Source organism: Mastigoproctus giganteus, chromosome 2, assembly GCF_048544385.1.
Source record: "Mastigoproctus giganteus isolate SK-2022 chromosome 2, ASM4854438v1, whole genome shotgun sequence".
Taxonomy (NCBI): domain Eukaryota; kingdom Metazoa; phylum Arthropoda; class Arachnida; order Uropygi; family Thelyphonidae; genus Mastigoproctus; species Mastigoproctus giganteus.
Genome location: NC_143576.1, coordinates 268382278 through 268395690, shown reverse-complemented (window position 1 = coordinate 268395690; position 13413 = coordinate 268382278). Strand labels below are relative to the sequence as shown.

At 42.6% G+C, this 13413-nt stretch overlaps 1 protein-coding gene across 2 annotated transcripts in view; it reads left to right on the top strand.

Annotated features, from left to right (window-relative positions):
• The window catches only part of LOC150090463 (uncharacterized), an 88968-nt gene that overhangs the window by 22396 nt on the left and 53159 nt on the right, over positions 1 to 13413 (top strand). For both annotated transcript variants that reach the window (XM_090389902.1, XM_090389903.1), the window contains exon 3: positions 4990 to 5555. In XM_090389902.1, the coding sequence (XP_090246028.1) occupies positions 4990 to 5555 (566 nt within the window). The remainder of the gene's footprint in view (positions 1 to 4989; positions 5556 to 13413) is intronic.

The window sequence follows — 13413 nt, the reverse complement described above, 5'->3', positions numbered from 1 at the left end:
CCTTAGCCAATTTTGGGTGTTTAATCTTTGGTATTGGAGTTACAATGTAATTTTTCCAAGCTTGCGGGAACGCTGCTGATTTGATGACTTCCTCATAGACGTGTAGTAATAGATCTATTATAAATGGGCTACTTATTTTGAGGATGAACATTGGAAATTTATGTGGTTCAACAGTGGCCTTATTGGGCTGATCGTTGATTGCTTTCATTACGCTCTCTTTGGTGATTTGTATTTCACTCAATGGAGGTCTTGTTGGTTCCTCTCTTGCCGAATAGTTTCGCTTGTTTAAATCTTTCAGGAGATTCAAAATTTTGTTACCATTATCAGTGGTCTCAATTTGATTCAGTCCATGCAGGTTACCAAAAGTGTTATTAGCCCATTCCTTGAAACTGCATTCGGTTATATTCTCTGTGCTATTTCTATTGCTAATAATTCTTTTTGCTTGTTTTAATTTGTTATGAACAGCATTGCAGTGTGCCTGTCTTTTTGCTTTGATGAAATGTGCTCTTTCTTTCTTATAACGAATGTGATCGGCAGGATGACCCGTTCTTTGCCAATTTCTAATCAGTTTTTGCTTCCTGAGGAAACTTGCTTTCAGTTGTGGGTTGAACCATTCTTTTGTTCTCTCAGATATTCTAATTTCTTTTGCTGCTCCTTCCAATTATGTTTGCTATCGCTTTTTAGTGATCATTTCTAAAGCTTCGTCTACTGGCTTTTCTTGCAGGTCATTCCAGTTGTAACTAGTCAGGTGACTGAGAATGACCTCTGCATTAATATACTTCACGGAGAAAAGATACTTACTTTGTTTTATCCAGTTCGTGTGCTTACCCTGCATGTATTTATGGATCTTCAGTTCTGCTTCAATGGGATTGTGGTCCGACTTAAATTTTATGAAGTTTTGCGTTAGCTTATATCTAAGGAACTAGGGTACAACAGGTCAAGTTGCTGCATTCCCCTTGTCACTGGTGTCGGAAGCTGCGTTAAGTGCAATGCACCCAATGTCGCATCCAATTCTTTCTTGGCCTCCCTGTGTTTCGGAAGAGGCAAATTAAAATCTCCCGCAATTATTATGTCGACTGTCAGATTTAGATTTGCAGCAAGCTACGCATAGAGTTCGTTTCTTGTCTCCTTTGTGTGCTCAGGTGGGAGGTATATGATGCATAACTGTATTTTCACGTGCTCTTTTGAAAATGTAACGCAAATCCCTTCAAATTATTTGAATTGGTTTTTATCAGCAGTTATTACATAATTTTCAAAACTGCTCTACCAATCGTGGCTGTGTACATCCTTATCTTAGAGACTAGTGGGTACTGCAAGTGGGGAAAAACTGTTATCTTTGTGTCTATCAAGATTACGAGGTATTTAATTTCAGAATAGAGAGCCTGATTGGTCTGTTTGCGATCTTGATTGTTGCAGGTCTTGAAATCTGCAAGGTTTCCTTCAACAGGATTGACTTGGTCTTTTCTCTGGAAATGGGGAGGCGATGTAAAGCAGCCCAGTCCTGTAGTTTTCTGATTGCACGGTTGGATCTGGATGTTTATGTAGACATGTATAGTATCTTATGTAGGACGGCACCTGAACGAAAGTTCAACTCCGCCTTTGTACACTGTGATGGTTACAGAAAGCACTGTAACAGGCCAGAAATGTGTGTAATGTTATGTTCGTGCAGTGTGTGTGTTGTTGTGTTGTTTAGTTGTTTCTGGTCGTTTGTCACCAGGCAGGTGATCACCTGGAAAGCCTGCCCAGTGTCCTTCTACACCACGGGGAGGTAGGCCACAACTACGCATGTACCATGGCCAACCTCAACAGTCACGCACTGAATGTCCAAAGAGGATTTTGAGCCGTTCAAAAGAACCCCGTGCCAGCAATCCAGCAACAGCACACACACACACACACGCACACACACACACGCACACACACACACACTCATTCCCAGGAGACAGGACAGCAAAAGACGAAGAAATAAAAAAGAGAGAACAGCATAAAGTGAAAAATAAAAATTTTTATTATTATTTTTTATTTTTTGTGTTATTTTATTTTTATTTATTTATTATAAATTTTATAAAAAAATTATTTATTATTTATTTTTATTTTTTTATTTTTTGTGTTTATTTTATTTTTTTTATTTAAAAAATATAAATAAATACATAAAATAAAACAAAAAATAAATAAAATCTTTATCCATGTCTTTGCCCCCATCTTTATGCAGTACTGCCCAAAGGAGTCCACAAAGAGAAAAGGTGTACCGTCAAACAGAAGTAGGAATGTCATCCAAAAACAAGATCAGCAGGAACAAGTTCTAGATATAATTCTGTTAATGTGGAGTGGGATCAGAAGTCTCTGGTTATTGACGGTATCACTGAGCAGAGGATGGATTTAGTTATGGAGAGTCTTGATAAAGAATGAACCAGAAAATATAGCATCCGTTGAAATCTTCGTGTGTTCTTGAGAACCAGCAATATTTTGTACATTACGTCATCAGGATGACAGACGAGGCAACAGGCTGTATTATTATTTATGATGCATTTTCAGTTTCATTTCTTGAATTAACATTGAGGTTGAGAGCCTTCCAGCAATTAAAAGCTGCATTGCAGAAGGTTTGATGAGGTTGGAAATTGTTGACAGATACGAGTATCTTCTCACCAAGTTTTCACACAAGTTTGGTACCGTTGCCTTAAGAGCCAATCTTAGGTCCTCGTAAATGGAGCATTCAAAAAGTACGTGAGGAGAGTCATCCAGTAGCCCACATCGACAGGAGACTGTATTAGAAAGTCTGAATTGGTATAGTTTTGCGTTAAGCGAACCATGTCCAGCTAGTATGTAGGCGGTAAACAATGAGGGTGAAAACCAATTTCTGGTGGATGATGAGAGTAGTGCAGTTACGTCGGGAACGAAGTTTTTGGTGATAGCTCCTTTTTCGGTACAATTCCATCTCTTCTGCCAGGTATTCACTAACAAATTCCAGCATCTGGTTCGCTCAGTTTTGGGATCAGCCTGAGGGTTAACAAGGATTCCCTGAAATTCCCTATAAATGCATCTGCGGATGTAAAAGCATCCGCAGAGGTATAAACACAACATGCAGGTCAAGTGGTATAGTGCCTGCAACAGTCTATAGAGCTGGAGTTAATACTGTTCGGCGAACGTGAAGTAGGCTAAGGAGAAAACAACGTTGAATAGTGGATAACTTGTTTGTACAGTTTTTGAGTACATTACGTCTAAACCAAAGGCTGGCAGCATAGGTTGTAATTTGGATTATGGCAGAAGTATGAAATAGATGTAGGGTTTTAGTGTTCAACCCCCAGTCTTGTCTGGCAATTTGGAACAGCATTGCGGTAAAACTCTTAACTTTAACGGACAGATGTTGAATGTGTGCAGTAAAGGAAAAGCCGTCTTCGACAATGATTATGTAGGGTAGTCTTGGGTAATGCTGTTCGTGTTGACCGACCGTCATGTCAGTCCAGTAGGTAATAGAGTATATCATCCACTGGGTTCCGCCCTTGCCCCGTGGCGGCGGGTCGCATTGTACAAGAAGCCCACTAGGAAATTCCCAGATGTTTTAGCAGACCAGTCCACCACTGGTGAGCTGGTCAAAGAAGAGATTTGGAGAAAATTGTTGCTCATTATGGACACGAAGTTGCTTTTAATGTCGAGATTTGAAAAGAATCTTCTAAACAATCACGGTTTTATCTGAGACAACAGGTAGGGCAGTACTCAGAACAGACGTAGATTACTGCAATATTTATTTATTAATTTTTAACCCTTTACAGAGTATGGGCTAGGAGAGTAGGAGTTGAAGTTGTTTGTCACTGCCACGTTGACAGAATTACAGTGGAATTCGAGTGTTGATGCTGTGGAAACAGATTCGGCTTAGCGTTTCAGTCATACATGTTACGACTGAAATTGGAGAAAAAGTCAAAATCGGAGATATGTTTGAGGCGAGAAATTCGATACATTTCAATCAGTTTCAAGCCTTGCCAAGAGAATATTCGCCGGGATACAGAAAACTCAGAAATAATTTTTGCAACCCGTGAGATTAGCATCGCTAATCTCACGGGTCGCAAATAATATTTGTGTTTATGTAAATATGGTGAAACTCCCACTTGTGTGTGTTTAAGGTATGCTTCAATTGTCACGGTATTATGTTCTTACCAGTTTACAGTAGTAAAAGCCTTTGCGAGTAATTAATAACTCAAATATTCTATATTCCAGATGAAGTGTACTTGTAAATCAGATATTATGTATTCCATGCATTTTATAATTGTATTACATTTTGTAACATAGTTGTGTATGTATGATCACCCTCTAGCCAGTGGCTGTAACCCGGTGTTCTCCTAAGAGAAATAAACTGATGATAATAATAATAATAACATCGCTAATCTCGCAGGGCTTACAGACCTTGGACGTCCCGCGGCAGAGAAATTAAAGCCCTGGCGTGGCCGAAATGCGATCATCGGAGCATCGCGAATATTTCCGGGTGGAAAGGTTCACGGCTGAACATTTGATCCGAAACTAAACAGTTGCAAATTGTCGACCAACTCAACCTAATCGGGGCAATCACGCGAGATTACTCATCAGCGTGCATAAAGTTAAGCCTTAACAGATAAAAGTATAAATTAAATATAAATGTGTAGATAATATTTCCGGACGAGACTGCGTGCTTAGTACATGTGACCCAATACTGTAGTACCCTGACATGTGATTAGCACCCTCCTGGAACTTTGCCGTCCCGGGGTGGTTTCCTTCTGCGAAATTAACAAATAATAATAACATTCAGACGAAATACCAGCCAAATAATAATACCAACAAGATCTTCTCAACTGCGTGCAGATGGAGGCTTCGGGTTAGAAATCTCATACACAGTTTACACCGAATAACAGTTTCAGCGACGGGATGTTCGTCTTATAGCATTAACGCGAACATCCCGAACAGTCCGTAGAATAAGATTAGTGGAACAGCAGTTACATGCCTCGCTCTTTCTGTCTTTCCTAGGCAATCCGTGGTCATGCGACTGCCGCCTCAAGTGGCTTCTGGAGTGGCTTCAGAGCGCCGAATTCAGACCGCTGAAAGACGACCCAAAATGTCATTCCCCGTCGTGGCTTCATTCTAAACGTCTTCGAGATTTGACCCCCTACTCCGTTACCCCATGGTACCAAAATTGTCCCAACGTGTGTACCTGTGTTTGCGTGCCATTGGGGAGGGACTTCTACATTAGCGTCAACTGTAGTCATCGGGAGCTTTTGGACATCCCCGCAGATCTTCCCAAGCAGCTGGGCGAGCTGGACGTGTCTAACAACCTCCTCACCCGTATCTCCAACATGACCTCGTGGACGTCTCTCCGGATCCTCAAAGCGGAAAACAACAGCATTTTTGAGCTGCGAGATGTCATTCCTCCTACCTTGAGGGTGCTCACGTTGGCTGGGAACAACATGACCCGACTTCCGGTTGCACTGCTCAACAGAACTTCGCTGGAGCAGGTGACCCTCTCGAGGAATCCCTGGACGTGCGACTGCGCATCTCTGCCGATGAAAAGGTGGCTCCTCTCCCACCAGAGCGCAGTAAGTATTTCTTCCAACTTCTTTCGTTCATTTTAAAACTCGCGCAGGGCATTTTCGACTGGTAGAGTCCACGAGTGGATTTTTTCCCGTATTGTCTAATACCGCATCGAGTCACACGCAGAAATGGTGGAGTAGGTGCAACTGCTCACGTGACTAAGGGCAAGTGGAGGGGAGAGGGAATAAATCCGTCGCTGCACAGCTGTTTTGGTACTTCTCTTTAAATCTAACAAAATCGCTGCGTTACCATTCTCAGCTATTCATTCGATGTATATTTTCCTGCGCGATAGATACCACAGCACCCAAAAAGGCTGTTCAAGGTGTTTACACTGCCTTTTAAGTCGATGGCAACGCCCTATCAGAGGTGCTAAATAAGTGGCTCCACCTCGTGAAGAAAATATCTGCCGAAAGTCGTGCGCATCTTCTAATCAAGCGGCGCTCTTCTTTAAACAGGTTAGAGGCTTCGGGAGAACGAATGTACGTTCATGCATTCGTTCTTGTCAATGATATACAGGAATTTTTCTAGCAGGGATAAGGAGGTCATTATTCCCTTGTATAAGGCAATGGTCAGACCACACCTTGAGTACTGTAAACAGGTCTGGAGGCCTCATTTCAAGAAGGATGTAGAGCTGCTGGAACGAGTACAGAGAAGGGCAACTAGATTGGTGAATGGAACAAAGGGGTGCTCTTACGAAGAAAAGCTTAAGTTTTGAAAATTACAGTGTCTGGAGGTGATCTGATAGAGGTGTACAAAGCCTTGAATGGTTTGAGCATGCTCAATGCTGATGGGATTCTTCCTCTAGCTCAGAAAAATCACCTGAGAGGGCATAAATTCAAATTGTGGAAAGACAGATGTAGGATAGACGTGCGGAAATTTGCCTTGAGCCAGCGGGTGGTTGGTTGGTTCCATCCCTTGTCGTGGAAGTTGATAGCCTAAATAAGTTTAAAGCTCAGCTGGACAGGTATTTTGAACGAACAGAGGGGTGAAGTGGAAGTGGTTTTTTCTTTTGTTTTTTTTGGCTGATGCTGCATAAATTTGCTTTCTTGCATCAAATGCCTCTGCTAACGCTAATGATCTCTCTTAACCCATTAAGTGGTGTAATGGAATATAATTTTTAATGGGATCTCGTTTTTCTGGACGAAAACTCCCCACTTTCTGTGGTAAAAATCTTGCTGTCTACGCCAGAGACCGACGAACTCAGCCACGAAGTGAATCGCGTCATCGACGGGATTCGAACCCGAGCCTTTTCCAAACGGTGTGGGGAGTGTGGAGGACAGTGACGATGCCACTGTGCTACTCGGGCAGGCTTCTAATTGGATCAAATTATTGTTATTTTAAAGTTTCCCGTAATTGAATAGATTAACCCGTATTTGCGTCTGTAAATTGCGTGTGTTCTCTGGTCGATTTGCTGTTTTTCTGGAAGAAAAAGCCCCAGTTTCTGGGGAGAAAAAACCCCAGTTTCTGGGGAGAAAAACCTTGCTATCTAAGCCTGAGACCAACTAGCTCAACCACGGAGTGAAAAAAAAATCCCATTAAAGTTCCTCGCATCATCGACGGGATTTGAACCCTGACCTTTTCCAGTCGGTGTGGAGAGGACGGTGACGATACTACTGTGCTACACGCGCAGACTTTAAATGGGATCAGAAAGACGGTGGATCGTTTGATTAAAATAATTTCACGTATATACACAGGTCGCAGCCCTCGTGGGTAGCACAGTTGGTAGGATCGCCTTCCTCCGCACACCGGGTGGAAAATATCTGAGTTCGAGTTCCATCGATGACGTGCGAAACAGCCTCTTAAAAATGGGATTTTTTCACAACGTCGGTTACAGGTGAAAGTAGCGTGGTTTTTTTTCTCTGTGTCTTTAATGGCCGTGTGCAGGCATTTTCACTTTCATGATGCAGAATAAAAAAATTCCGAAGAACTTCCACAGGGAAGAAGGTCTTATGTAACTTCTGGAGAGACATTGCAGCTTATTCCGCATGTGTCGATGGCTGTCCAGGCCTAAACCTTTTGTCATCACGCTCTACGAAATCAGCTTGGTTCCAAGATGGAGCCAAACATTTGAGAACTTTGTGAAGCCCTGCAAGTAAGCTGCCTCGGAATTCTTTTATTATCTGACGAGCGATTACTCTTCCACGATTCTATCACGTGCTGATCCCCGTTTCCTCGCCATTGCTGCGGTTCGATCGTCTCTTCTTCACAAATGTTTCAAAAGCACCAGAAAGACTGGTCGTTTGGTTAACTGATAAATCAAATAAGGCCGTGAGAGACCCGCATATTCGTATTCTGTTCATAAATTTCAAGTACTCCGATGTTGCATGCAAACTTTTACAAATGATCAGAGACTACATTGCTCTGAAGCTTCACGCACGGGGCGCATTGCTCGGGAATATCGGTGCAACTTTTTATAATTTCGTATAATTTATGAATTCGTGTATTCTGTGGTCGATTTTCGGTTTGTTGGATGATAAACTAGTTTCCAGAAGAAAAAACCATGCTAACCTTCGCCTGAGACCAACTAACTCAGCTACGTTGAAAAAAACGTCCCACAAAAATTCACGTCATCGACGGACTTGAACAGAGGTCTTTTCCCCCGATGTGAGTAGGAGAGCGATTCAACCAACTGCGGTATCCCCGAAGGCTTTATACATAAGCCGCCAGTTAAGATTAGTGTTAATTGTAGCAAATGATGTAAGTTACCAAGTTTTTACAGCATCAGTTAAAAAAGAAAAAAAAATCCCATTTCACCTACCATTCCCGTAAAATACTTTTGCCTAGTTCTTGCTGAATTTATTCAAGCATTCCATTTCCACAATAACCGATGAAAATTTGTTACAGCAATCAACCACCTGCAGGCTGAAAGCAATTTTCCGCACATTTATTCTGCGATAAACCTTCCTCAAATTCAATTTATGTCCCCCTCATGTGCTCGGTCTGAGCAAGAGTCCCATCAGCATTAATCTTGCTCAATCAATTAAAAGCCTTAAACAGCTCATTCACATCATCTCAGCTGCCTAATCTACAAACGCTACAATTTGCAGAACTCAAACTTTTTATTTTTAGTAACAGCGCCCCTCTGGTCGCCTCTCCAATCTTGTTGCCCTTCTCTGTACTCATTCCAGCAGCTCCACATCCTTTCTAAAATGAGGCGTCCAGGCCTGTAGGCAGAACTCAAAAGTATGGCCTGATCGTTATATTCCTTCCAGTTATATTAAAGGAGGCAGCAAAGGAAGTAAGCAAACCCTTAGCCATAATTATGAGAGCTTCCTTGGACTCAAGGGAGGTACCTATGGACTGGAGATGTGCAAATGTGACCCCAATTCACAAAGGAGGTTCAAAGGCTGACACAAGTAATTATAGACCTGTGAGCTTAACTTCTGTTCCCAGAAAATTAATGGAGGCACTGGTTAAAGAAGCACTGCAGGATCATCTAGACAAGACTTCAGTTATAGCTCGTACACAGCATGGTTTTGTTAAGGGGAAGTTTTGCCTGACCAATTTGATTGGATACTATGGTGCAGTCACAAAAGAACTGGATGCAGGGAATAACTTTGATATTATATACTTGGATCTCAGAAAGGCTTTTGATACCGTTGTACATGGAAGACTGCTGCACAAATTGGAGCAGTGTGACATTGCAGGCAAATTGCTGCTCTGGATAAAGGGGTGGTTGAGGGGGAGAAGACAGAGAGTGGTAATCAATGGACACTGCTCATCGTGGACTAATGTTATTAGTGGAGTCCCTCAGGGCTCAGTGTTGGGTCCATTATTGTTTTCTGTATTTATAAATGATATTGATGATGGTATATCAAGCTTAATGTCCAAGTTTGCAGATGATACAAAGGTTGGCAGGGTTGTCAAGGACACTACTGACACTATGCTGCTGCAACAGGATCTGGAAAGGTTGAGCAGATGGGCTTGAGAGGTGGCAAATGAAGTTTAACATTGACAAATGTAAAGTACTACACATGGGAAACAGCAACCCCAGAGCAACGTATCAACTCTGTGGTACTACACTGACAGTGGTAGAGAATGAAAGGGACTTGGGGGTGGTTGTGCAGGCAGATATGAAGTTCTCTGAGCAGTGCAGACGGGTTGCAAGAGTAGCTCATGGAGTATTGTCAATGATATACAGGAATTTTTCCAGCAGGGATAAGGAGGTGATTATTCCATTTTATAAGGCGATGGTCAGGCCACACCTAGAGTACTGTATACAGGTCTGGAGACCTCATTTCAAGAAGGATGTAGAGCTGCTGGAACGAGTACAGAGAAGGGCAACAAGATTAGTGAATGGAACAAAGGGGTGCTCTTATGAAGAAAGGCTTAAGTTTTGCAAATTACAGTGTCTGGAGACTAGGCACCAGCGAGGTGATCTGATAGAGGTGTATAAAGCCTTGAATGGTTTGAGCATGCTCAATGCTGATGGGATTCTTCCTCTAGCTCAGAAAAATCACCTGAGAGGGCATAAATTCAAATTGAGGAAAGACAGATGTAGGATAGACGTGCGGAAATTTGCCTTTAGCCAGCGGGTGGTTGGTTGGTGGAACAGACTTCCATCCCTAGTAGTGGAGGTTGATAGCCTAAATAAGTTTAAAGCTCAGCTGGACAGGTATTTTGAACGAACAGAGGGGTGAAGTGGAAGTGGTTATTTTTTTATTTATTTATTTTACTTTATTTTATTTATTTTATTTTATTTTATTTTTTTGGCTGATGCTGCATAAGCTTGCTTTCTTGCATCAGATGCCTCTACTAATGCTAATGCTAATGCTATCTCTGCTATCAAAATTCTTGTATACCATTAACAAAACCCCCTTAGCTTGATGCCATCCATATACATCAGGTGGGTGAGGATGTATAGGTTCTTCCTTCATTCTTTGAAGATATATCCGTGCTTGCTACAGTTGAGCACAGTGGATAGCGGATTAAGCGCTAGCCAGGACCAAAATGGGCTCAGGGCATCTCCCTGAAAGATTCCTTTCCTGATTAAGATTGGCCTTTTTGTGATGTTTTCACCCTTAATGGTGGTACTCCATTTCGCCATCGTTTCTCCTAGGAAGTTTGTCACTATCGGATTGACTTTGTAGATGTTCAGTGCCTCTATTAGCCAGATATGAGGCACTGACTCGAAGGCCTTGCGGTAATCAATGTACGCTGTGTATAGGTTGCGGTGCTTCTTGAAGGTTTGCTCCATAACCGCAGCATCTATGGTTAATTCCTCCTTGCATCCTTTGCTCAGCAGCTTGCATCCTTTCTGCTGTTCGGCCATTATGTTCTGACTCTCTAAATGGTCTGATATTATTATTATTATTATCTTTATTTTCTCCTAAGAGAAAATAAAGAGAAAAAAAAAAATATCTTCCTGGTGACCAGCAGGTCAGGATCTTGTGCATTGTTAGGGGCCAGGTGATTGGCCTATATTTCGCCGGGTTTCTTGTATCTTTGTCTTTAGGCTTCAGCTATGTGATTCCTTGAGTGAGAAACTTCGGGACTGTCTCTGGGTGTCTTATCATTCAGTTGAACTGCTCTGCTAGGTGCTTTTGTGTGCAAGTCAGCTTCTTGTACCAGTAGCTGTGGCGAACTCCAGTAGTCCTGCAGTTCGCCAGTTGTGAGATTTCTTGATTGTCTGTTTTACTTCTTCTTCCCGAATCTCCTGCCCTCTCATTTCTTGTACGTCCTTGGTTTTCTTGCGTTCTAGTTCTATCCAGGCTGTTATGTCTTACTTCCCTGCACCACATTTTTTTCCAGAACTCCTCAATCGTCTTCTTCTCGGGTGGTCCGTTCCTTTCTTTCCCGCCTTCTCCAAGATCCCTGGAAACCTCTTTGGTCTTCATCGAAGATTCGGTTGTTTATTTTCCTTTGGGCATAATCGGTGTAATCTCTTGCTGAGTGCAAGGAGATTCTGCTTCAATGTGTCCAAGTAGAGAGAGAGAGAGATAGAGAGATAATCTTTATTACCCTTCACGGCCATAAAGCCAGGGGCTTACAGTTTCCCAAACTTCCGGGAAAATTGAACAATTATTTACGAAAAGGTAATTTTACACAGAAAACATATTATAATACAAAGTACTCTCCTATTCTCTGATTTTTTGTCTCATGTCTGCTGTGGACGCTCTCTCTCTCTCTCTCTTGAAGATGCTCCACACTTTTCCAATTAATTTCTTACTCCTATTGTCCCGTTGGTACTGGGTCAATTGGCCAATCTTGACCCTTTATTATTCTATCTTCTGCTCAAGTCTTCTTTCACAAGCTACTGATTGCTTTCGTTTTCGGTTCTTCTCCGATTGTCTCTCGCTTCTCTTCCATTAATCCTCCTGGCTGCTAACACAGCACAATACATGGCTATGTGGATGGGCTCCTGTGTTGCACCATTGATGTCAAGGTAATGCGGTATTATGTGCCGATTCAGGTGGTCTGTGACTCTCCACAAGGTTTTATTCGGCCTCTGCTTCGGTATCACTTGAGTGTGTATGGGTTCCATTCCTTCGAATTCTGTTAGTGCCTTCTTCCGCTCGAGTCTCTGTTCTGGATATCATGACCTCGTTCCTTTCCACTTCAGCTGCTGTGTATTTCTTCTTGCTCTTCCTCCTCTGGTTCGGTGGTGGTATGTTCTTCCTCCTATGGTTCTGTATTCATTATCATTTGTAGTTAATCGCTCACGTCCTGCTTGATTTTTTTCAAGATTGCAGGAGCTATCAGGTTCTTCGTGACGATGGTCCATCTGTGGTCTGCTATTCGCTGTTCGGTGAAGTGAATATCCCAGAATCGTTCCAGCCACTTGGCATGTAATCTCGCCATGAAAATTGTCATATCGGTCCCCAGCTTCGTTATTTCGTAGCATGATGTACGTATTCATTTCGATGCTCCACTTCACGTGTTGGCGTTTTTTTCCCTTCCTGGATGATCACTAGCGCAGTTGTGCAGGAAGCACTTCCAGTTGGTGGAAGTGCTTGATGGTCTTGCCCTTCTCTTGTGGTAGTCATACTGGGGGACAGCACCACTCGCTCCACTCTCTTCCTCAGGAGACCGTCTCTGATATTTCGAACTGACCCTTCTTAAGGCCTGAACGAGAGTGACTTTATCCTGCGCCACACTCGGTGCAGTATGATGGAGGTGGACCTGTTTAGCTTCGGCTTATGTCCAGTGGTAGTTCTCGGTAGTGACACCAGATGGCGCCACCCGACATTGGGGTAGGTCCCTTGGAGCAACTTTCACGATGTTTATTTATTTTATTACTACTCATTTATTTATTATTATTATTCTAATTTATTACTATTAATTATATGGTCTCCCAGCGTGATGGAGCCGCGTTCGCTTTTGCCAAGGCGGTACTCAAACGCGGGCCCATCAGGCTGGTAGACCAATGTCGTAACCACTGAGCCATCGTGCCCCCTTTTTTTATTATTATTATTATTGTTGTTGTTGTTGTTGTTGTTCGCTATTATTTCTCCTTGATTGGGGGGGTTCCACTCCGTGACGGGTACAACTATCAAGTACACAGGGTGGTTGTAATGTCTGGTTTTACTGTTGGTCGAGGAACTCTCTGATTATCCTACAGGTGTTCAGGATTGCGACTTTCTGGAGTTCGTTGTAGGTGTTCTCTGGGAGACCTATCGCTGCTAGGCTGCTATGTAGAGTCTTTGGTACCATAACGATGGTTGACACGATGATTGGGATGGTTGATACTTCTTGCATATTCCACATCTCCTTGATCTCATGTCTCAGGTTCGTGTACTTCCTGATTTTTTCCTCATGGATTTTCTGGACATTGCTAGTGTTCGGCACGGCTATGTCAATCAGATAGGTAACCTTTTCCATTTTGTCCACAAGGGTTATGTCCGGTCTGTTGTGCGGGATGGT